The following is a 22,778-nucleotide window of genomic DNA, read 5'->3' as shown; positions in this document are numbered from 1 at the left end:
AAAGGAACACTTCACCCACAAAATCATAATTTGTCTTCTAATTACTGAACCTGGGTTAAGTTGAATTTATGGAGAAACCTTTTTCGCATGTCCCCACGGTGAATAAAGAATCCGAAAACTGAGAAAATTCTTGCTGAACTGGAGTCATAGGGGTCCACGCTTAACAACAGCAAACTTAACCATCTCTCACACAACTCGTGCATTTAAAACACTTCCTCATTGGAGTCACGTGCCTGGGCAAGCACATGCTATACTTCATCTGAGTCTATCAAACTATCCAGTAGACTCAAATCAAAGCACCATATCAAGCTGACTTACCGCAGGGCGAGCAACTCATGGCCTGCCTTGTCATCATGGCTCTCTGCATGATCGCCTACGGAAATAAAACAGAAAAGACGGAGCACAGGAGAGAGGAAATGTCGTTCGAAATTACAGTGTGGGCCACAAGAATAAAAAACTGTAACACACGAATTGTGTTGCTGTTCGATGGAAGATATGGAAAGATGCTGCTTACGTCCACTGATCTTGGCGACCACTCTTTGTGCCAGCGCGGAGTTCTGTGCCAGCTGCTCTCTGAAGCTCTGACCCATGTAGTAATCAATATCATTGGCCCTCAGCAGCTCCTCAAAGGCCTGTAAGGTGCGGAGAATATTAGCAGGTATGAGGATAATAACTCAAAATTATCATTATATCATATCATTATCACATTTCTAACATGTAGAAATGTGATTGAATGCGGTTGAATGAGTAATTTAGTGAGTGCAGGGGGTTTGCAGTACTTTGGTGGTGTCACCAAGGTGCTGGGTGAGGATATGGCAGATTCCTTGCCCCTCTCTCATCCTCTGCCTCAGGTGGGACAGCTCACGAGCTTGTGCCTGGATCAGAGAGTTGTATTTCCTGCGAAGGGACCACAGTATTAATAGAGGGCTGTAAGTCAGATGACTAATCACGCTCATGTGCATCTGTTAACTGATTCTAGATTTAAAACAAGGTGCCTGCAGGTACGCAGGGACAGGTTTATACTATTGTCTCTCTGTCTGTGTCGACTCACCCAGGCCAGGTGGCACATTTCCCCTCCTCTGCTTGGCCTTTGCCCTCCAGTCTGGAGCTCTTCAGCTGCGCCTCCAGTGATGCAACTCGTGCCATCAATTCTTGCAGCTCCCTGCTGGGCTTGCAGCCTGAGCGGATTCCCTGGGTGTCAGACATCCAGCCTTCATCCTCTTCCACAGCACTGGGGGCTGGTGATGTCTCAAATGCCCAGTTTACCTAGAAGGTGAGGATAAAATGTCAAAAAAAATGTTATACGGTGCATCATTATTAACTTAAATTAACTTAAAAGTAGCTGGTTAATGTTGGGGCACCTTGCGTGGGGTTCGCTCCAGGCTGGAGGCGTAGTCGCTGGTGGTAGACAGGGAGCGGACACGCAGCTGCAGCCCACGTATCACCTTGTGACAGCGGGTCAGCTGCGAGCGGAGATCCTGTACCAGATGCTGGAGCGAGGCCGACTCATCCGCCATTTCATAAGCACCTCTGTTGCTGCTGCCAGTGTACCAGCTATGACCCGCACCCTCATAGTCCTGTTGATGGGACAGTGACGTGCACATCTCCAGGTCGTCAAACTCTAAAGGAGCAGAGATGAAGAGACATACTGATGAGGATTAAAGTGTACAAAGAGTTGATATAGGTTGTTAAAATCTGAGAGAAATTTGTTTGTCACCTGGACTGCTGGCGTCTTCTCTCTCAGCTTCGTTCTCACTGCGACCACAAGTCTCATAACCCAGATCCTGGAGATCCACCTGCACCTGCTTACTGGCCTGCTGGACTGATGTCTCTGCTGCAGAGATACGAGGAAAAAAATGACTTGAATCTTGCATGCTAGTGTTTCTTTTTAAGTTGTTACATGTCTCTAATAACATGTCTGCATGTGCATGCTCCTGAGAGTGACTCACTGAGCAGATCTCTGTAGTCCTTCAGTTGTTCAGCCTGAGCGTGCACCGTGGCCTCAGACACCATCAGCCTCTCCTGCAGCTCTCTGTTCTCCTGGTGGCTCAGAGCCAGATCGGAGCTGAGGCGGGCCGCCTGCTCACGGAGACCTTCCTCTATATCCTGCCAGAGAACACTGCTGTCACCAGCAGGCTCCACCTCCTGCAACCAGCAGTGTTTAAGTAACTTTCATCATTTTAACATATGAGAACAATGTTGAGTTGATCTTCTTATTATCACGTATAACAGGACACTACCAGCAGTGAAGGCTCCATTCCTTCTATAAACAATCACAGGACTAAAAGAACAAAACACCTGTACATAGAGACTGCATATGGAGACCCGGTGATGAGACAAGGGGGCAGAGCCTGGAGGAAACGCTGCTCCAGCACAGTTAACTGAAATCTGCTCTGCACTTAGCAAAGACTATGCTTTATTCACAGAGGTGGAACGTAACAAAGCACTTCTGTTACATTCATTTGCTGGCAGCAGTTTTTTCCAAAATATAGTTTCACGTGCAAGATGTATGACAAGCTTAAAAACACGATTCATTTTTAAATCACTCAATATAGAAGTTACTACAACCTGGATTACTGACAATATATTTCTAACAGTTCAGTGCATTAATTATTCAAAACTATGTATTTTCTACAGGTTATAACAGAGGGGTGTTCATACATTTGAAAACACTCTAAGATTAATTTAAGCAGGATTAAAAGAAAATATTTAACGCCTCAGAGTTAAAATTGCTGTAACAGATTTGCAGCAGCTTCATAAAATAATCTGAGATACATGTACATCATTCAAAGCTAAATTCCTATTTAAATATACAAAGTGTTACCGTGTCAGGCTGGTGTGTGTGATGATGGGACGTCAGACAGCGTGGCCTCTTGCAGTCTCTCTCCCCTCGCTCCTCGCTCAGACTAACACACGGATGACCTCGCTTCCCCACCGGCACTGGAGATGTTTCCTCCTCTTCATCTTCCTCCTCAATATCCTCCTCCTCCTCTTCCTCCTCGGACTCCTCGTCCTCTTCTTCTTCTTCCTCCTCCGGGTTCAGACCCCCGTGGCTCCTCTCTGGGTTTGTCCTCAGGCCCAACACTCCTGATCTGTGTCGGCTTTCTGTCAGAGCCTGGTTCTCCTGCTGCAGCCTCTGCAGTGCACTCCTGGCAGACGACGGAAAGAAAAGACAAAGGTGTCAGTTATATAAACTTCTCCTACAGCTCGGAGAGCCTTTGGAAGCCTATTCAGACCAATGTGATGAAAAATAAAAAGATCCTGTGAGTCGTTATGATGAGAAACCTTCAAAAATAATGACTTAGTAGCTCAAAATAATAAGTTATTAAAATTTTTCATTATTTTGAGATACTAAATCCTTATTTTTAAAAAAAAAAAAAAAAAATTAAGCCATTATGTTGAGATACTGAGTCATTATTTTATCCCAAAGGTGCTCTATTGGATTGAAATCTGGTGACTGTGGAGGCCATTGGAGTACAGTGAACTCAATGTCATGTTCAAGAACCCAGTTTGAGATGATTTGAGCTTTGTGACATGGTGCGTTATCCTGCTGGAAGTAGCCATCAGAAGATGGGTACACTGTGGTCATAAAGGGATGGACACGGTCAGCAACAATACTCAGGTAGGCTGTGGTGTTTAAACCATGCTCAGCTGGTACTAAGGGGCTCAAAGTGTGCCAAGAAAATCTCCCCCACACCATTACACCACCATCACCAGCCTGAACCGTTGATACAAGGCAGCATGGATCCATGCTTTCATGTTGTCGACACCAAATTCTGACCCTACCATCTGAATGTGGCAGCAGAAATCCAGACTCATCAGACCAGGCAACGTTTTTCCAATCTTCTATTGTCCAGTTTTGGTGAGCCTGTGTGAACTGTAGTCTCAGCTTCCTGTTGTTAGCTGACAGGAGTGGCACCTGGTGTGGTCTTCTGCTGCTGTAGCCCATCTGCTTCAAGGTTGGACGTGTTGTTGGTTCAGAGATGGTCTTCTGCACACCTTGGTTGTAACCAGTGGTTATTTGACTTCCTGTTGCCTTTCTATCATCTTGAACCAGTCTGGCCATTCACGGAGTCGCTGTCTGTTTCATGTACCTCACGTTTACAGTGCCGGTAAATATGAATGCTTTATGGTTTGGTGCTGGTGATTTCTGTAAAATCAACTGAATGGTTGAATTGCGGAGCTTCTAACCTTTCTAGGGATGTATAGCATGTCCATATTGACGAAAGCTGAAGCAGTCATGGCGTTCCATAATCTTACACGTAAGTATCGGGGTGGGTGTCGAGGTAAAATCGGCTTCAATACCAGCAACATTAATAGTGAACAATTTTTTGCTCCATACATGCATTGATGTCCTCTCAGACAGTCAAAACCAACAGTTTCCAGAGGATCTCAGAGACAAATACGCACCTCATCTGAGTCACGGAGGTGTATCCATCCCTTTCAAGTTGTGACCTTATTTCTTCAAGCTGCACTTCAAGTGTCTTCTTTGCTTCCTCAAGCTGCTTTATATCAGCTCTCTGGGACACCAGTGGCCCAGGTGCTCCTTCAGCTCCACAAGCCTGAGCAGAAGTCAGAAAAGAGCTGACGTTTGTTATTGTGCTACAAAGTAAAGGGTTTTCTCCAAGGTTTATATGAGTCAGAGACCCATAAATCTGTGGTTACAAATGGCCTGAATTTAAAGGGATTAAACAATGAAACATAAAAAGTATTTTACCTTAAGGGAAGCTAAACTCCTGGCCGTCACTTTATCATCATTATCCTCTATGCTGTCCGTGAACTCGTCACTGCTGCCGTCTTCATCGTCTCCCTCCTCCTCCTCGTCCTCTGTGCTGAGCTCTGGAAACACAACAACCATATAAGGACACTTGCTTTATTCCCTTTTTGTTTGTTTGTTTGTTAATCCTCTGTTATTCCTCCTCTTCTTTCTTTATCCCCGTCTCTCCCTCTTTAGCATCCCCTCTCTGTCCCATTCTTTCCAGAACTTTTTGTTCGCTGAATCACCTCTTTGGAAGTCATGAGACTAAAGGGAAATGTTATGTCATACAGTGCCTGCCAGCCAAAAACACACTCAAGGCAGTGCAGCCTGGTACAGGGAGTGTGTATGAGAGGCTGAGACAAATAGTCACTCACATGAAACTCAAACTCAAACTGGATCTGTATGCAGCATGTTTTTGTTGTGTGTTATTCAAGTTTTGTACACACACACACACACACACACACACACAGGTCGCAGAGGTTCAGAGGAAAGAGACTGGCAGGAACTTCAAAGGAAAATAGTTTTACATAATAGGCCCTGATGATACAAAACAGACACACACACATGCTTCACATTCACTGTGTAGCTGTAGATGCGCATCATGTGTATGGGTGTGTATCTATCCACAGTTAGCCCGTACATTTTTGGGACTTATTATGGGATTACTTCATATAATCAGGGAAAGTTCAAAGGCACTTAATTACTACAAATGTCTCCACCCTGAAACGAGTATTAATATATGAAACGTCTTTGTGCTGCAGGTGAGAGGGCACAAAGTTCATGGAGCACACTGCTGGGTTATTATATACTGAACAATGTGCTTTGTAAGCCGAACTGACTGAATGTGGGGCCCTGTTTACACACTGTGACACTACATATTGTCACCGCTCTCATTCTGGGAACATATAGAAAGGGACACTCCTTCAAACTGTGTGTTGTTGGGTGTGTTGATGATTTAAAGATATACTATGCAGGATTTTCCTAACAAGTGTAAAAGTAATCCCTCTTGAACATCACCTATAGAGGGGTGTGGTGGTGTATTTTTCTGCAGAGACTCTTCCTCTGCTTGTGTTTTCCTCTTATTCTCTGTGTTTGGGACATTTATAGGTGAGTCAGGTGAGGTCAGGGCTCTATAAAAAGGTGGCAACCAAGTGCCAGACTGTAAACAGCAGGCATCCAGGAGACACAGCGCTGACGTAAATAAAAGCAGGCAAAATGCCAAAGAGAGTGAATCTGGGGTTGGCTTTTACCTTCATTTCTGCTAGTGAGCCTGTTTAAAAACAGTAACCAACAATTCTGCATAGTATACCTTTAAAGTACTTTGGAATTCATGTTTTCTTTATTTGATATCAGGGATGTTGAGTAAAGGGCTCACATGAGCTTCCCTTATTTGGTGAATGTGGCAGTTTAGAGTAGGTATTACAGCAGAACAGCCATGCAAACATGAAAACCATGCCACAATATCATGCATGAGGGAGAACATGAAGGAGGAAACACTTATTTGAATTGGAAATGTCTGGCAGTACAAAGTATAGTGTATATCTATAAATAAAAGCTCAATTATCTACAGAAATCAGTTGACTATTTCAGATGTTTTAACCATATTTTAACACATTTATACATTTGTTCTTACAGTTATAAAACTACATACTAGGTAAAACTAGTAGGGTGAGGATGACAGAATTGTTCAGACTGTGGGTTGATTTCTGGGGAAAGAAGGAAGGTATATCCAGGACCAAGTGGGGGATATCAGGTTTGGGATATTCTTACGACAATTTCCCAATTAAACACAACAAACAGAAGTGCTTTTGACAAAAAGCCAGCACATTTTTATTTCTGTTGCATTAAAAATACAAAAAGAAGTGTTGACAAGGATTCCATCTCGGAGGCTAGATGAGAGATCAGGGCACAAATCCCAAGAAAATGTACTCTAGCTAATATAAATATTTAATGCGTACGTTCTGGCATTCACATCTCATGTGATTTATAGAGAGCACAGTGCAGACAGTAAAATTAACTGATTTTTTTTCTTGCTTTCTTGATACAAAGCTGAACTTAGGTTCAACAAGCAGATCAACTAAAAACACATTATATTACCATAAAGGGACAGTTCACCCCAAAATCAAAATCAAAAATACATGTTTTTCCTCTTACCTGTAGAGCTGTGTATCAGTCTAAATTGTTTGGGTGTGAGTTGGTGTCAGAGATATCGGCCCTAGAGATGTCTAGGAACTATGTTCTTTCTACCAAACTACACCCGCCAATCAAATCACAGTGCAGAAGGAAGCATGCATCTATTGCTAGCTTTGAGCACTACAAGCAGAGTGCCATCTAGTTTCATTATACTTAAGAGAAGGTAAACGATATCTCCAACATTTGGCAACTGACACCAAACAGTCTAGACTGATAAATAGCACTACAGGTAAGAGGAAAAATATGTATTTTAGATTTTGGGGTGAACTGTCCTTTAAAGTGTCTAACGCGGCTGAACTTATGTTTCATGCATATCTGTCGGACTATATTGTAACTAGTGTGGAGCAGGTTAACGTTTTAACTGTCTATGAAAGCAAGTCAAGGTTGAGCTGAACTGAAGGAAACTAGTCGGCCATCTTTTGGGATTTGCATCTTGGGCCTTAAGTTAGGTGTGCACATCCGGTCCACAAACAGATGATATAAAAACAAATGATGGATGGTGAGACGCTTCACTGTAAGGCATGAGCTTGAGTTTCTCCACAAGACGTAACTTCACTGTGACAGTAAGGCTGGAAGAGTGACATCGGTGAGAGACAGTACACAGAAATGGCAATACAGAACAATCGCACTGCAAAGCAATACGCAGGCCGTTTTCAGGAACGATACAAAAACATATTCACACCACACTCACAAATTAGATTAATAAATAAGACTCTGGGTTGCACGTTGCCACTTCATACCATTGAGGTTAATCTGAACAGGCTTCTGCTACTGTGAGTAGTGCTTGTGCTATCTGGATGAAGCTGCCTGAAGACTGACAGCCAGATTCTGATTCACGCTTAATTTTCCTGAATATAATCACTTTTTCCACATTTTTTTCCCTCATAAAACTGACCATCAGTGGCTCCAGACAGCTCCATCTCACATGAAGAGTGTCACTCATCAGTGCTGTGGTTAGACAGAGCATCACAGAGCGTTAGTGACAGTGCCCCCTGCAGCCCTGGAGGCTGGACCCTGCTCATCCCCACCTCCAAAGTCAGGCTGCCTTTTAGCTGCCCGTTCCAGCACCAGGGCCATGTTACGGGTCCTGGCCAGGACCTCCTCCAGCTGTCTGCGCAGTGCCTGAACTGAGTCTAGCTCGGTGTGGAGGGCCTGGATCTTCTCAGAGCTGAGGAAAAGGAAAATGGGTTTTAGATTTAGACCTGTAACTTGGGGCCCTGACACACCAAGCCGACATTTGGCCGTCAATTCGCTAGCATACAGAAAATATCCTTTGTCCTTTCAACACTGGCTAATGGCTAACTAGCATCTTCAAATCATCCTGTCAGTCTTCCAGTTTCCCATTTTTAATGCTGAATCCAGACTACTGCTGGTACGAAGAGTTGTTTCCTCTCATACAGGCACAGAACATGTGTCCAAGTTGGCTGTTGGCCACTAGTTCTTTGATGTCGGTTTGGTGTGTCTGGGCCTTCACTGTATTCACAGTAACCGTCCTGTTACAAGACCTGGGTGCAGCTTCCCTACCTGTCACTCCTGGTGTGAATGTGCGTGAGATTTTGGTATAATCTCTTCTCTGCCCTCAGGGCGTCATTCAGCTTGTTGTACTCTGACACAAGCTGCCCCAGCACACACTAGATCAGAGTGGAAGGCAGGGTAGAAGAGGAAGGAGAGACATAATAAATGCATGCTATTAAGCAGCACAAACAGCCAAATACTTTTCTTACTGGCTGAGAATGAAACAAAATCCTACTTGATGATCTGTGCTGTCCTTGGTGTCCTGCTGGTGAGCCAAAGATAAACGCAGAGCAGAGAGCTCCTTCTGCAGGGAGAGGCCACAAAGATATGACTCATGAGATTTACAAAAAGGATTGTTCTTGTGCATCATCATAAAGTCCACACAGGTACCTGAGCCTCCCTCTCCTTCTTCAGTACCAGCTGCAGCTCCTCCTGGACAGCCCTCATCTCTGCCTCACTCCCTTTAGAGGATGGCTGCATCGCCTCCTCATGGCTCTGCATCAGCTCCTGACGAAGGAAGTGTACGTTAAGATCAGGTGTACAGGAGATGACTGAGGGAGACAGTCCAGGTGGAAATGAATGAGCGGGTACCTTGATGAAGGCTTCTTTCTCTTTGAGCAGACTCCTCAGATGCTCCGTCTCTCCTCCCATCTCTCTCTCCTTGTCCTGTTTCAGCTCAGACAGCTCTTGCTCCCTTGACGACAGATGTCTACGTAGCTCCTGCAGCTGGTTGGTCCGCTCACTAATCACAAGGGAGAGCCTGTAGGAGTAGTCCTGAGACAGAGACAGTGAAGAGGTTAAAAGCTTTATGTTGGGCACTATATAACTATGCATTTCAGTAACCATTAACCACACCTGTAGATACTGGTCTTTGGAGCTGAGAGTGTTCAGCATGTCCTGGACCTGCGCTTGGTGTTCATTAGACTGGCGACTGCGGTCTGACAGCAGCTCCTGGAAGAGTTTTTCTTTCAGTGCCAGCCGAGCCTTCAACTCCTCTACAACTTCAGTGGGACCAGCCTGAACTCTGGCAACAAGGGCGGCTGTCAGATCCTGTACACACACACACACACACACACACACATAACCGCAGAACAACATACACCCAGAAAAGCCTGTTTCAGCACACCTGCTGTATTTGTGAAAGTGAAAACAAGCAGCCCAGGTCTGTCTACATAGGCTGTTTTCCAAAGCTTTAAAAAATACCACAGCAAACAATTGGAAGCCATGACAATAAAGGTAATAAATGAATGTGTGTGTGCTGGTGTATTACCTGTGCCTCCTGGCTGTGCGTCTGTAGAGCTGCCTGTAGCTGGTTGATGATGGTGTCTTTCTCCCTCAGAGTATTTCTCTCCTTCTCCTCGCTCTGTTGCTTCAGCCACTGCAGGTTCCTGTAGGCCTCTGCCGCCTGCTCTAGCTCCAGCTCTTTGCCACGCACCATGGCGTCCAGACTCTGATGATCACAATCACAGATGTAACCACACAGAAAGGAATATATAATACCCGGGGGTGAAGTAGTCCTTTAAACAGTATAATAGTTGGTAGCAAAAAAATGCATACTCATTTTATATCAGCACTAGATCTTTCGATTCAATAAAGGTACTTTCTAAAGGACAGTCTCCATGGCAGGTCTGACATGTTTGATGAGCGTACCGTGATGGTCTCCTCGTTGTTGGACAGGATGCAGCGGAGTCTCTCCAGGTCTCGCTCCTTCTCCCTGAGGGCCAGCTGCAGCCTCCTCACCTGGCCCTCGCGCTCCTCCACACAGCGGAACTTGTCATCGATGGAGCGCTGCAGATGGCAGAGGGGGAGAAAATCACACCACTGCTATTCTGGGCGCCCTGAACTGTGATATTCATCATGTCCTGAGAAGGTGTGCTGTAAGCTCATGTTCCTTACAAACCACTTAAATCAAACAGGCAGGGCATGAAATTAACATTGTTAGGGAGCAACACCATCATCTAAAACTGTGATCCTTTTAGGGTAAATGTTCCACTTCTGTACGGTCTGACTTAAAAAAGATGGTGAGGTTTTCTCTCCTATTTCTCCCTAACTATTCCCACCAAGATTTTTTTCTACGCTGGCTGTTAGTTGTTTGCTGACCTACTGATTTAGGAGGAGTTTGCAATGCTGTCTACCACTGGCTCGTTTAACTGCTGCAAGATGCATACACTGGTTTTTCCCCTGCACTGAGTGTACACTACGGAGGTCTGTTGCATTAATCACACAGTATATGGTACACTTGGAACAGTAGCTGGGGTCGTTTCACTATTTCCACCAAGCTGACATCAATTTAAGTCCCTGGTGTGTATATACTATAAATGTGTGTGTGTGTGTTTACCTCCAAAGCTCTGTCTCTGTCTTTAATACGCTCTCTCAGTTTCTCCAGCAGAGCATCTCTTGGTTTGGAGCTTCCTGTTGACTCCAGCATCTCTGAGTACTCCTACGGATACAAAGGTTTTTAAACAGGGTCAGAAGTGTGTGCATGTGTGTGCACCTAACTGCAACTGGCTTTGTGCAAGTTACCTTTAACTGCTGCTCCTTATCCTGCAGAGAGCGTCTGAGCTGTGTGATGCTCCTGTCTTTTTCCTGCACCACAGTGTGTCGCTCTGCCTCGGCCTCCTTCAGAGCTGCTTCTTTAGCCTGGAGCTCAGTGCGAGTTTTCTGAAGGGCACAGCGCAGGTCCTGCGGCACGGAGACGAGAGGTTGTACACGCTGCACTCTTTATACTTCAAAGACTTTCTTTTGCACTCACACATTCACAAAGGCACTAACCTGGTTGTGCTTTTCAGTGACCTCCCTGTGCTGCTGCACCTCCTGTAGATCAGAGTTAAGTCTGTCCTTAAACCTCGACAGGTCATCTCCTTGCCTCTGGCTCTGTCTCAGACTCCTTTGGCTGGCCTCCAGCTCCAGACCAAGGGAGAACAGGGAGCTCTGCACTCCAACCAGCTCTCCCTGCAGCTGGGCGAGCGTCAAGGACTCGCTGACCCCCTCTGGAGCCTAAAGATTGACCACAGACCAGTATGTAATCTGCCTGGAGACAAGATTTCTACCTGTAAGGAATGATTCTGGATCAGGGTTTGCACCATGTCTCACCTTGTGTTGAGCAAGCTGATGGCGGTGGACCATTTCTCTCAGCTTACACAGTGTGGTGTTCTGCTCGTCCATCAACCGGTACAGCTCCTGGGCCTTGAGGCAGAATAATCATGGGTATGAGTACCTTCTCAAATGCAGGTATCATCTCACACGGGTTGACAAACAAACACAAACACTCACCTCACTGTCTTTGGTGCTGATGGACTCTGTGAGACCCTGAATGGTCCTTTCCTGACTCTGAGCAGCCTGGCGGATTGAACGCAGCTCACACTCCATCTCATTCAGCTTCTCCTGCAGCTTCTAAAGACGGAAACAGGTAGCACTGTTAACCTGCTGTCAGCTCTCAGATGTGAGTTTATTAAACAAATCTAACTGTAATAAGGCATACCATATTATTGGCCTCGCTTTCCTGGATCTTGGCCTGCAGGGATTGGACCTGGAGCTGGGCTTTCTGCAGCTCACTGACACACTGACCAGCTGCACACTCATACTGGTTCAGCTGACTTTGCTGCTCCTCGACAAGGCTCTGTGATGAAGAGAATAAGGTAAGATGTCAGGGTTTCAGGTTATATAAGAACTCACTGTGCATGTTTTTGGTTTTTGTGTCTAAGTGACTAATGGAGACAGCAAGATTTGAAAATGGTCCACTGAGAAAGAGCGCTGCAGGATGTGATGAAACAGGCTGCAATGAAACCACTCTACTACTAAAAGTGTTTGTTTTGCCACTAATAGACTCAGATTGTTATTCTAAGTGTCTGATAACATTATGGAGAGGATCCCTACAGAGAGAGAAGAAGTAAGAGCCGTTTTGTTTAACCAGAAACAACCCTGAAATTGCCATCATCAACCTCACCAGAGTCCATTTAAATAAACAGTAATTTAAGCAGGTGTAGAGCCAGCACATTTTCAAATCTAACTGGGTGAATTAAGGGTTTATTTCAACCAAACTAGAGTTGGTGATGGTTGGAACAGTGGACAAATGAATCAAGATGGTTTTTGTGAGTTTTATTTTGTTTCTGTTGATTTTAAATAAAGTGGACTTTACAGAGCTAAAATTACTCTTTATTTGAATGGAGTCTGGTGGGTTTGGTGATAGCAATTTTGTGGCTGTTTCTAGTTTGACAAAAAGCTAATAAAAAGCTTTTTCTCTGTGGGGATCCTTTCCATAATGTTGTCAGACATTGAAAGTAATAATCTGTGCCTGTTGGTGGTAAAAACAAGCACTTTAGTGGATGTACATTGATGGCACAGCGCCCTGGCTCAATACTGGACCTATTTCAAAAACTGCTCTTCCCTTTAGTCACTTCGACACAAAAACCTGTGAAAATAGGGTCCAGGTTAAAAAATACAGCTCCCCCGACTGAATCCAGCAGCTGAATTATCTGTGAGGAGGATCTTTTGTTTCAAATTAATGAGAAATACAGAGGCTGTGGGCTACATAGCTTCCACAGTGGATTGTGTAATATGTGTACAACATTCACAAACTCTGCTCATTCATGTGTGTACTTTGTAAAAAGCCATGACAGGGAAAGAGCCTCTGGAGCAGTGTGAGAGTGTCTGCATGCATGAGTTGGCACAAGTGAGCGTGCTCTAAGTGCCCTGTGCCACATTATCTTTACATAACCTTGTTTCCAAATTTCACTTGCCAGAGGAAGGATGCCATTACAACACACTTACTTTAACTGTGATACACCAAAATTGATTCGTCATCATATAGCTGAGATTAAATTAACACTTTCTTTTTCTTATAGAAATGATTACATTAACATATCATAAATAGGGGTACTGTACTAGCCAACCAGAGCTGAGATGATAGGATGGTCTGACATTGCGTGGATCACTTTGCCTCAAGGGTTCTGAGTAAAAATAGGCCAGTAGTGGAGCCACTTTGTCTTAATGTCTCCCCACATGTAACCTACTTCAGTCAGCAGCCCCGGCCCCGAAGATCACACAGAGACAAATACTCACCCTGCAAATACTTTTGCTGAGAATTTCTGTCTGAGGAATTTAAGTATTGCACACTTGGCATAGTTGAGCAGAAAATCCTGCGCTGAAACATACCAGTTTCTGACTGGAAAAACTGGGAGACTCATTTGTGTGCAGGGTGTGTTCATGCTTTAGAGAATTTGGCAGCTGTGATTGAAGTCACTGTGGATCCTTTGAAATCTTAATTTAAAACCTTTTAAATATATTGGCTGTAGATATTTATACTTCAATGTCAAAATACCTGTGCTTTCACTAGATGCTTTCTTCTTCATTGACATGACTCATGATCTCTTTGTGCGTGCTGACTCCCATGCACACAAACACTAGGTAATTAGGGCATGTCGAGTGTCACAGCTTACCCTCACCTGACTGCTCATGTAATGTATTCCCACACACAGGCAACTGAGTGCACACACACAAACATACACACACAGCACTGGAGCTCACATCCTCCTGGGTAAAAGCTTGGTAGAGAAGCTGCGGGCAGGATTTAAGTGACTGACAGTGGGATTATGAGGCTAATTGAGGTATAAAAAAATGGTGAGGATGCTGGATTTGTCGGCAGGCTGCACATCAAGCATCAAAGCCTGTTGGGTTGCTGCAGATACTGCAAATTTGCAGTGCATAAGCAAAAATGTGCCATCATCCTGCAGTAGTAAAATCCTTGTATTCATCACCACCACCATCCCTATGGAGGGTTTATACCTGGTGAGGGCGTGGGGTAGGATACTCTCTGTACAAATCTTCCAATAACTCTTCCATGTAAGCCAGGTTCAGATCTTGATCCATCACGCTGATCAGAGGCGTCCCCAGCTCAGGTGTTGGCATGTGGTTTTCTCTTTCTCCCACTGGAGTTCCATAAGACATTCCCAGAACAGGATCAGGGAAGCTAAGCCTTGAACCTCCATTGCTGGAGCTCTGTCGGCGCAGCACTGGCAGCTTGCTCCCCTTCAAGCTCAGGACTGGCCGGTACACAGCGTAGCTCTGCAACAAACAGAGGGCCAGAGAGAGGCTGGGTGCAGGTGAGGCTTGGCCATGTGGGGCTCCCATGTGCTCCTCAGAGAGGGAGTCGGATATCGGGTCATCTATTAGTTCCCTGGGGGAGCTCAGCGGCCCATCTGTTATGGCCCCAGGCTGATTGTAGTCTTCAGTTGTCTCTAAGGATGTGATAGAGGGGCTGGAGCTGGCTCGTCCAGCCAGGGTGCGATCACTGTCTGACGTCTTTGAGGGGTCCTGAGAACCAGGGACCAGTGTTAAAGAGGAGGGGGGTTCTTCTGAATCCTGCACATTGTTTCTTTCTCCTCCAACACCTCCCACTCCTCCAGTCACACTCCCTCCAATAACACTGGCTGAATATCTGGTTGATGGCCCACAGGAAATACTCCGTGCCAGCTTCCTGGGCACCTTACAAACTGCTTCATAGTCAGAGTCCGCCACCCGCCAATAGGAACATCCCCGACATCTCCTGGGAGTGCTGTGAACACGATGTGAGCCTGCAACTGTGACCTCTGACCCTGGACCAGCAGGACACTGAGGGTGGTGGTGCTGGTGATGTGGACAGTCCAGGCTGTCATCAGCCCAGGACTCGTACAAAGAGTAGACCAGATCATCCTGGAGCAGGGCGCAGTATTTTGCATGAGTGAGACCCGAAATGTCCACCATCCCATCTCCTGGTCCTTCATTACCTCCAAGTGACGTCACAGCACCCTCCTCTGAGTTAGTTTTCCGGTAGAGCCCACCGATGCACTGCCTCAGCCGGTGTTTCTCCTGCAGGAGCCGCTGCAGCCTCTCGATGGACAGGGCCTCGACACGCGCGATCACTGTGTCAAAGCGGTACATGCGGTCCAGCATGAAGGTGCACTTGGAGCAGGCGAACTCTCCCCTGCCATCCCGGGTCACCTCTCGTCCAAGCGCGTGAGACAGCAGCACCTGCAGGTTGAGCTTGGGGGCGGGGTGGAAGAGCCATCGCCGCTGGTTACCGCAGAGCTCCCTTCCACAGATGCGACACGTCTCCTTCATCTTGAGATCGAGCATTCCACAGGTTTATAATGAACCCTATTTACTATAATCTGAGGACACCTGAATCCCTGTGATGAATTTGATGCCACAAAAGCTGCATCAGAGTGAACACATGCGTTCAGTGCGTGATAATAGCCTTCTTTTAAATCTGAAATAGTGTAAAGCTCCTTGTGACATCAGTTCTTGCAGTGGCATTAAATTCAATGGCTTAACAATAAATTAAATGAGGTAGACGAGGAGAAGCTTGTAGAAAATGGTTGCACATGAGGTTTTTGGCAGAACTGAAAACCACGAGGTAACAATAAATTAACAGATATTGTGAGTTTCATTAAAAAATATCCATCAGCCCGGGATCACTGATTAATTTGCAGGAGCTGGAGGAGCAGGTGCATCGGGGCTATGGCGCATACTCCCACAGCCAAGTCATGTGAATGTCTCTTCAATCAGATGCAGCATTTATCTGGATATCGTCCTCGCGCTGTCACCAAGCCGGTGTTTCGCAGTCCCCAGCCCCACCGCACGCGCCTCTGCACCATCAGCCGGCTGTCACGGACACACGAGCCGCACCTCGCGCCGTCAGGTTAATAATGACCGGGGATCGGTAATAATCCGGACACTGACACGGAGCGGTTACAGGCGTCCCGGGACAGTCCTCTGAGTCTTTCCCCGGTGTCTGCGTCTGAAGAAGGGACTCTTCATTCATTTCAGAGCCGTTACCGACAGCCAGAGAGGCAAACACGCGCTCACCGGGGTCCGTGCTTCGTGCGGTCGGAGATCCTCCGGGCTGATAACGATGTGTCTGCCTGAACCAGACCTGCAGCGGTGGAGCGCACCATTCAGAGAGTACGGGGGTGGAGAAGCAGGGTGCAGCCATGCAGAGATGTCCATGAATTAATATCTAAAATGATTCACATTTAAAACGACCATTGTGACTTTAAAACACACAATAAAATGTAAAATCAGCGAATATTATTTTTATTTGGGGTTTATTGGTGAGGAGACAAAGTGATGCTCCCCTGGGAGTCGGTTACTTCCTCCTGCCCGGGTTACTAAGCTCTGTGCGCCTGACTGAACAGGTGAAATGCTCAGTTAACATGGTAACATTAGTGACGCTCTGTAAAATTAAAGAGTAGAGATAGACTCTATTCTTTCTATTCAATTCTATTCTAATGTGTTTTTGTCTATTTTTTTAATTGGTATGTCCAGTTTTACCACAGCATGTCGTACAAGGTTTACAATGTAAGCCTAATACTTCTTATAAGATATTATATATATGTACAAAATTTACACATTACCACACTAGATGCACTGTACAAAATGCTGTACGTGTTGCCATGTGATTATTTTTTCTATTCAATTGTAGACTCTTCTATTACAGTCTGTTCTTTGATTAAGAAAATCAAATGGACAGCCACATATACAAGCACAATGTCTTGTCCATTCTTACTAATGGAGTCTCTCTCTGTCTCTCTCTCACACACACACACACACACACACACACACACACACACACACACACACACACACACACACACAGGCACGCACGGCCTAAGGGTTGACTAGAACCAGTTTCCACTTTCCAGTATTTTCCTTCAAATTGTACTGCATACTCTGAAAATGGCTATGCTCTCCATTCACATGACATTTTTCTGTCTTTACCTAGGGTAGGCACAGAGTTTGGCGAAGAAGGATTTATGTATGCAGCTCCTTAAATGTATCTTCTGCAGAAGGACTTAAAGTTGCACTCATTTTGTGTTTAATATTGCTTGTTTTATTTTGTATTTTTGTTCTGTGTTGTCTCTAACTTATGCTGCTGCCTGTCTTTGCCAGGACACTCCTGAAAACGACATTTTTAATCTCAATCTGGTTAAATTAAGGTTGAATAAAGAGAAATAAATACATATGAAATAAAACAGAAAAAAAACGAGAAATGCTGCAATACCTTTTTTTCCTTCTAGATACTGATTCTGATACCTTGAAACCAAGTTCATTATTGACTCTGTATTGATATGAAATGTTTGCGCTTATCATTTGGGTGGGTGGGTGAAGGGAATATCTGACTGAGAATCCAAGGACACTATCGGCAGACAGTCTGTCATTCAAAGCGACCCGCTCTTAATTATGTGTAACTATAAGCCTTAATAAAATGCAGATAGGTGAGATATATATATATATATATATATATTCTTTTGTCATTTTTGTCAGCCCCGGAGTTTGCTGCTCGAGTTAAACCCTTAACTGGTGGAACCTTCCAGTGTAAAATATCGCCAAATTTCTGTCACTTTGCTAATGGCTAACACTACACGATTTAAAAACTGGGTGTGAAACTACTTTTAAGTTTATGAATAAGAATTGACATGGTATTAGATAGGTTCATACTTACCGATACCCAATGTAGCATTTTAGGCCATATTGGAGGCATGAACTCAAAGATAAGACAAAACTTTTGCTGTATAAATTAAGAGTTAGTATAAACACTCCCTGATTTACCCTTTATTATTATACTGGGAACGTGTATGTAAACTAGTAGCTCCAAACTACAGAACAGACCAATGAAACTAATGATTTTCATTGTCTATTCAGTTTCTATTCATGTATTCAGGATCAGTTGCCTCACATTTGGTTATTCATTGGTATTTTATCAGACAAGAGGCTCTGCAAAGTCAAGATCAAATCATGTTTTCTCTACCGCAAAAATAATCATCAGTGAGCACTGAAACCAGTTACCAAGACAACACGTATCAGCAGTTAAAGATGGCTGCTGTGTGGTGAGGTAAAGCTTGCCTGAGGTTATTTATGATGGCAAACTCTGAATAGAGGTTATTATCATACTGGCAGCAAAACAGTCAGTGCTTCACAACATTATAATTTCAGAGTCAGTTTTCAATATAAATGTCAGTTTGGGTCACAGCTACATAACTGCTGCTACAAGTGCTGTCTATTAAGGTATTCATAGTAGCTGAATTAAAGGTCCAGTGTGTGGGATTTAGGGTCATCTAATGGCAGGAATGGTATATAATATTCATGATTATGTTTTCATTACTTCATAAAGAATTGATAATAAGAATTGTTGCATTTTCCTTGCCTTAGAATGAGCCATTCATGGAGTGGATCCTGTTCCACGGAGTCCACCGTGTTGTTTCCACAGGTATGGACAAACCAAACACTCAGTGCGTTTACATGATATTAGAGAAAATCAATTTATTGTGTCAGTTCAACTAAAACTGGACTTTTAAAATACATGTAAACATGTTACAGTAGTTTGACTGAAATCGTATTAAATCGAATTTCTCAAAGTCGGACTAACACCCAGATAATGCAATTCGGAGTTACTCTCCACAATATCTGCCCCAGGCTTTGACCTGGAGGTCAAAAGCATTAAATGCATAACAGAAGAAGGAGCCACTAACAGCATGGCAAAATCTACATCTAGTGCTTTGCATTTTTTGGAAAGATGAAATGTACAGAGCTGTAAAGTTGTCCACCATGATACCGCTTTGCTGCTAGCCAACTGTAGCTCACTTGTTTGGTCTTTGACGTAATAGGTCAACCAGAAAAGGGTCCAGTACTAACAAACTGAAAAAGGGCATATCGCCACCAATTGTAGCAGAGTCTGACATACTTTTGATCAATTCCCCTCTCACGCTTCGATACTGGGAAAAGGACTGTAGGACAGTTAAATGGCCTTGTTGCACTACAACTGTAGCTCAACCTAACTGTGCATGTAAGGTACTGACTGGCTCTAGATGGGGCTATTCTTGTTTTCCCGTTGGTCCCTTGTGCGCTTGGCACACGGGAGATGTTTTAGCTGGTTTGCAATCTGCAGCTTCACCGCTAGATGCCACTAAATCCTACACACTGGACCTCTAAAAAGTTTTAAGACATCACTTTGAGATTTGCTTTCTTGTGCATTTGTCATTATAAAAGGTTAATGCTAAATCAATCAATAAATAAATAAATACATACATTTGTTAGTGTGAGAAATGTTGCATGTTTACAAAGCTCACTAAGTTGACTTGCTAGCATTTTCTTGATCTTACTAAATCATATTGGTGAGGTGGTTTTGGACCTTTAATAATGACCTCATCGGACCAGCATGACTTGTGTTAAAACATGCTATTGCCTCAAAATTAGTCTTATTTGTATTCCTTGTTGCCGTGGTGCAGATATTTCAACAATGATTGGACTGTTATGTTCAAACAAGCGGGCCTTTCTCCTGAATTTGACTGTGCATCTCTGCAGTGACCACAATTTTGTTTTTCCCAAGGGCACGCAAACAGATGGTCATGCTGTCACGCTGTGACTTCCATGCAGATAATGCAGTGCAAAATCTCCTGTCGACCGTCCATATACTTTCATCCTCAAAGCACTTCTGTTGCAGACAGGTTAGGGTACAGATCCTGTGCGTCCTCGGTAATGTGTGAGTCAAAGGCGTGGGACCTTGTGTCTGCTTCAAGATCCTTGATTGCTGATTATTTGAAAGTTAATTACTGGGCCTGAGTCATTTTCTCTAAATCGGGTGTTTGTTAGAATTTGCCTGAAGGAGGTCACAGACAGCCGGAAAATAACGTTTGCTTTTTCTTTTTGATCAGATGTTTTATGAAATGTGATGTTCACAACTTTGTATATGTAAAGCAAATGTATAAAGAGTTCAGTTGTTCACAGTGTACCAATTACCACAAATTATTTTTTTGAAGTAAACCCTGGAAATAACTAACTGTCATAAGAGGTTTCAGATGATATTTCTTCCGTGCCTCTTCCTCTCACTCCAGACATAGATTTGATGTAAATGGCTGTGTCGTCTGGGGAACTAATTAAGAGCTCTTATTCCGAGGGTCTGTCTGAAACAACACAACTTGATATCAGTGTCGGGGTTGCTGAGCACTCAAAGGTCAACCTGACCTATCGACAACCCGGCTGAAACCAGAGCCGCTAAACTGCTAACCAGCGAGATGCCTGCATGCACACACGCATGTATGAAAAGAAGGCGCCTCATGGGAATGTGCACACACACACACACAGACCCAAGACCCCTATCACACTGACCCTCACATGATCTCTGTGAGTAGACGTATAAACAGTTTCTGTCACTGCTGCAGAACTAATATTGCTAAAAACTAACTGAAGCCCACATTTAGAATAATTTAACCGCAGTAAAAGACACACGTCATTTAAAGCTACAGAATATGGCAAACAATTTTTGTTTGCAATGGTGTTTCCTTAAATTCTTAAAATGCAAAAATATGTGTATACTGTATAATATGGAATCACTGTTGTATCCATACATATTTTTAACTCTACACGCTGTCTCATTCTTGCCCAAACACACATGCACCAACAAACAAACAACAGTTCAACTTCAGCCCTCAGAAAAGCAAAGCTCCTCTCCTCATCGTACTCACATCAAGGTTTTGTCTTTTCTTATCTACATAAACACTCAGACACAAAAAGTTGCATATCATATGTAAATTATTGGCCTTTCACACTCTAAGACACTAGCCCACTGTTCCTTTGGTGACTAAATGTTCTGCACATGGTGTAGTCATCCATCATCGAACACACTATGCAGCTTTGTTTAATTTTTTAGTGCACGCTAATCGATGCACTACACTGGCCAACAAGGGAAATCGTACTATAAAAAGCCAAAAAACACTTCTATTCAAAGAAAAGTGCTGCAGCTCAAGAGGCAATGCCAATTAAAAACACACAGAAAAATCCAAAACAACTACATGAGCAGCAAACATCCTGCAAGTGGTCTTTAACAATATCATAAAAAGGTAACAGATATATGTTGTTAGTGTCACGCTAGGCTTCTAATTAGCGCTCCCCCTAGGCCCACTAGGCTAGAAGAACCTCTGTTGTATTGACTGGATATGTAGCATTTTTCTGTTGCGTTTATTTTGGGGTTTGTGTGTTTATGTCTTGACAACAGATTCAATGGAGAGGCAAAAGCAAGACAACCTCCAAAAAGACAATGGTTTTCCACCTGGTTTCCACAGACAGTTACTCTCTCCTTATTCTTCCTGACTGATTCTTCTCTAGCTTTGTGTTCTGCTAGTGTCCTTGTCCTTGTCCAGCTCCTCCAGGATGGCACATCCATACATGCGGTCACAAGAAGGTTTGCTGTGTCTCCGAGCACAGCCTCAAGAGCATGGAGGAGATACCAGGAGACCAGCCATTACACAAGGAGAGCTGGACAGGGTTGTAGAAGGGCATCAACCCAGCAGCAGGACCGGTATCTGCTCCTTTGTGCGAGGAGGAACAGGAGAAGCACTGCCAGAGCCCTACAAAATGACCTCCAGTGGGCTACTGGTGCAAATGTCTCTGACCACACTGTAAGACACCATGATGGTGGCAAAAGGCCCGACGTCCTCTAGTGGGACCTGTGCTCACAGCCCGGCACCATGCAGCTTTAACAGAAGATGAAAACTGGCAGGTCCGTTATGAGTGCCCCGTTCTCTCTCAACAAATTATACAATGTACATCAGTAAAGATTTTTAACATCAATAATTTGTACATCAATACCTGATGTGTCATTTAAGCGTTTCCTTAATTATTTGAACAGTCTATTAGTTTTGGCTCTCTGCAGTACATTTTTTCATTTGCAGCACATTTTTGTTGTATTTGTTTTGGATTTTCATATAGAATTGGCATCATTTCTGAAGCTGCAGCCCATTTCTCCTCCTGGAAATATTCTGGGCTGTTGTAGTGCATTTGCCCTTATCGGCCACCACAAGGCGCACACTCTCATATGCAAATTGCTACGCACACATGCATCCACTGTGAAATCTGAGCAGAGAGCCTGCCTGGTGAGTACATTTGCATCTTTCACTCACAACTGATTTACAAGTTAAAGCGCCTCACCCAACAACAAATATGTTTGGAACAAACACTGTGTCACTCAGGCTGTAGCTAAATAACATGAAGCAACACTGCGCAGCCAGAAAGATGAATAATAAAGCTAATTGTGATTATTAATTTATAGAACTGCAAATTGATGGTAAATATTCCCTCTGGATAGAGGGAGTTGACGTGAGGGTAATGGTCCCCCTCCATGTGCAGTGTCATTAGACATCAGGACAAGGAAATGTGTCCTTGGGGACGTCAATGCAGCTTAAGCCTGTAAGCGTAATGAGATTCTGGCACTTTGTGTGATGAGATGAATCCTCTCAAAGATCTTTCACATGATGCCTAATGAATGCATTGCAGTATT

The 22,778-nt window shown here is 44.1% G+C and overlaps 1 protein-coding gene across 2 annotated transcripts in view; it reads right to left on the bottom strand.

Moving 5' to 3' along the window:
• LOC125901558 (myomegalin-like) overlaps positions 1 to 22,778 on the bottom strand; it is a 63,091-nt gene that overhangs the window by 14,466 nt on the left and 25,847 nt on the right. Inside the window, exons 1-25 of one of the 2 annotated variants that reach the window (XM_049597243.1) lie at positions 14,252 to 15,728; positions 11,949 to 12,086; positions 11,741 to 11,860; positions 11,561 to 11,653; positions 11,240 to 11,464; positions 10,991 to 11,149; positions 10,806 to 10,907; positions 10,118 to 10,255; positions 9,738 to 9,917; positions 9,323 to 9,517; positions 9,059 to 9,241; positions 8,858 to 8,974; positions 8,703 to 8,771; positions 8,477 to 8,583; positions 7,981 to 8,120; positions 4,718 to 4,839; positions 4,411 to 4,562; positions 2,825 to 3,149; positions 1,950 to 2,145; positions 1,718 to 1,834; positions 1,362 to 1,621; positions 1,052 to 1,266; positions 780 to 897; positions 515 to 632; positions 319 to 373 (exon numbers count right to left, since the gene is read on the bottom strand). In XM_049597243.1, coding sequence (XP_049453200.1) covers positions 319 to 373; positions 515 to 632; positions 780 to 897; positions 1,052 to 1,266; positions 1,362 to 1,621; positions 1,718 to 1,834; positions 1,950 to 2,145; positions 2,825 to 3,149; positions 4,411 to 4,562; positions 4,718 to 4,839; positions 7,981 to 8,120; positions 8,477 to 8,583; positions 8,703 to 8,771; positions 8,858 to 8,974; positions 9,059 to 9,241; positions 9,323 to 9,517; positions 9,738 to 9,917; positions 10,118 to 10,255; positions 10,806 to 10,907; positions 10,991 to 11,149; positions 11,240 to 11,464; positions 11,561 to 11,653; positions 11,741 to 11,860; positions 11,949 to 12,086; positions 14,252 to 15,580 — 4,973 coding nt within the window. In that variant the 5' untranslated portion in view covers positions 15,581 to 15,728. Of the gene's footprint in view, positions 1 to 318; positions 374 to 514; positions 633 to 779; positions 898 to 1,051; positions 1,267 to 1,361; positions 1,622 to 1,717; positions 1,835 to 1,949; positions 2,146 to 2,824; positions 3,150 to 4,410; positions 4,563 to 4,717; positions 4,840 to 7,980; positions 8,121 to 8,476; positions 8,584 to 8,702; positions 8,772 to 8,857; positions 8,975 to 9,058; positions 9,242 to 9,322; positions 9,518 to 9,737; positions 9,918 to 10,117; positions 10,256 to 10,805; positions 10,908 to 10,990; positions 11,150 to 11,239; positions 11,465 to 11,560; positions 11,654 to 11,740; positions 11,861 to 11,948; positions 12,087 to 14,251; positions 15,729 to 22,778 lie in introns of those variants that run through there. The other variant, XM_049597244.1, reaches the window with a different exon arrangement.

This window comes from Epinephelus fuscoguttatus, linkage group LG15, assembly GCF_011397635.1.
Source record: "Epinephelus fuscoguttatus linkage group LG15, E.fuscoguttatus.final_Chr_v1".
In the NCBI taxonomy this organism is placed as follows: Eukaryota; Metazoa; Chordata; class Actinopteri; order Perciformes; family Serranidae; genus Epinephelus; species Epinephelus fuscoguttatus.
This window is presented reverse-complemented; position numbering and strand designations above follow the sequence as displayed.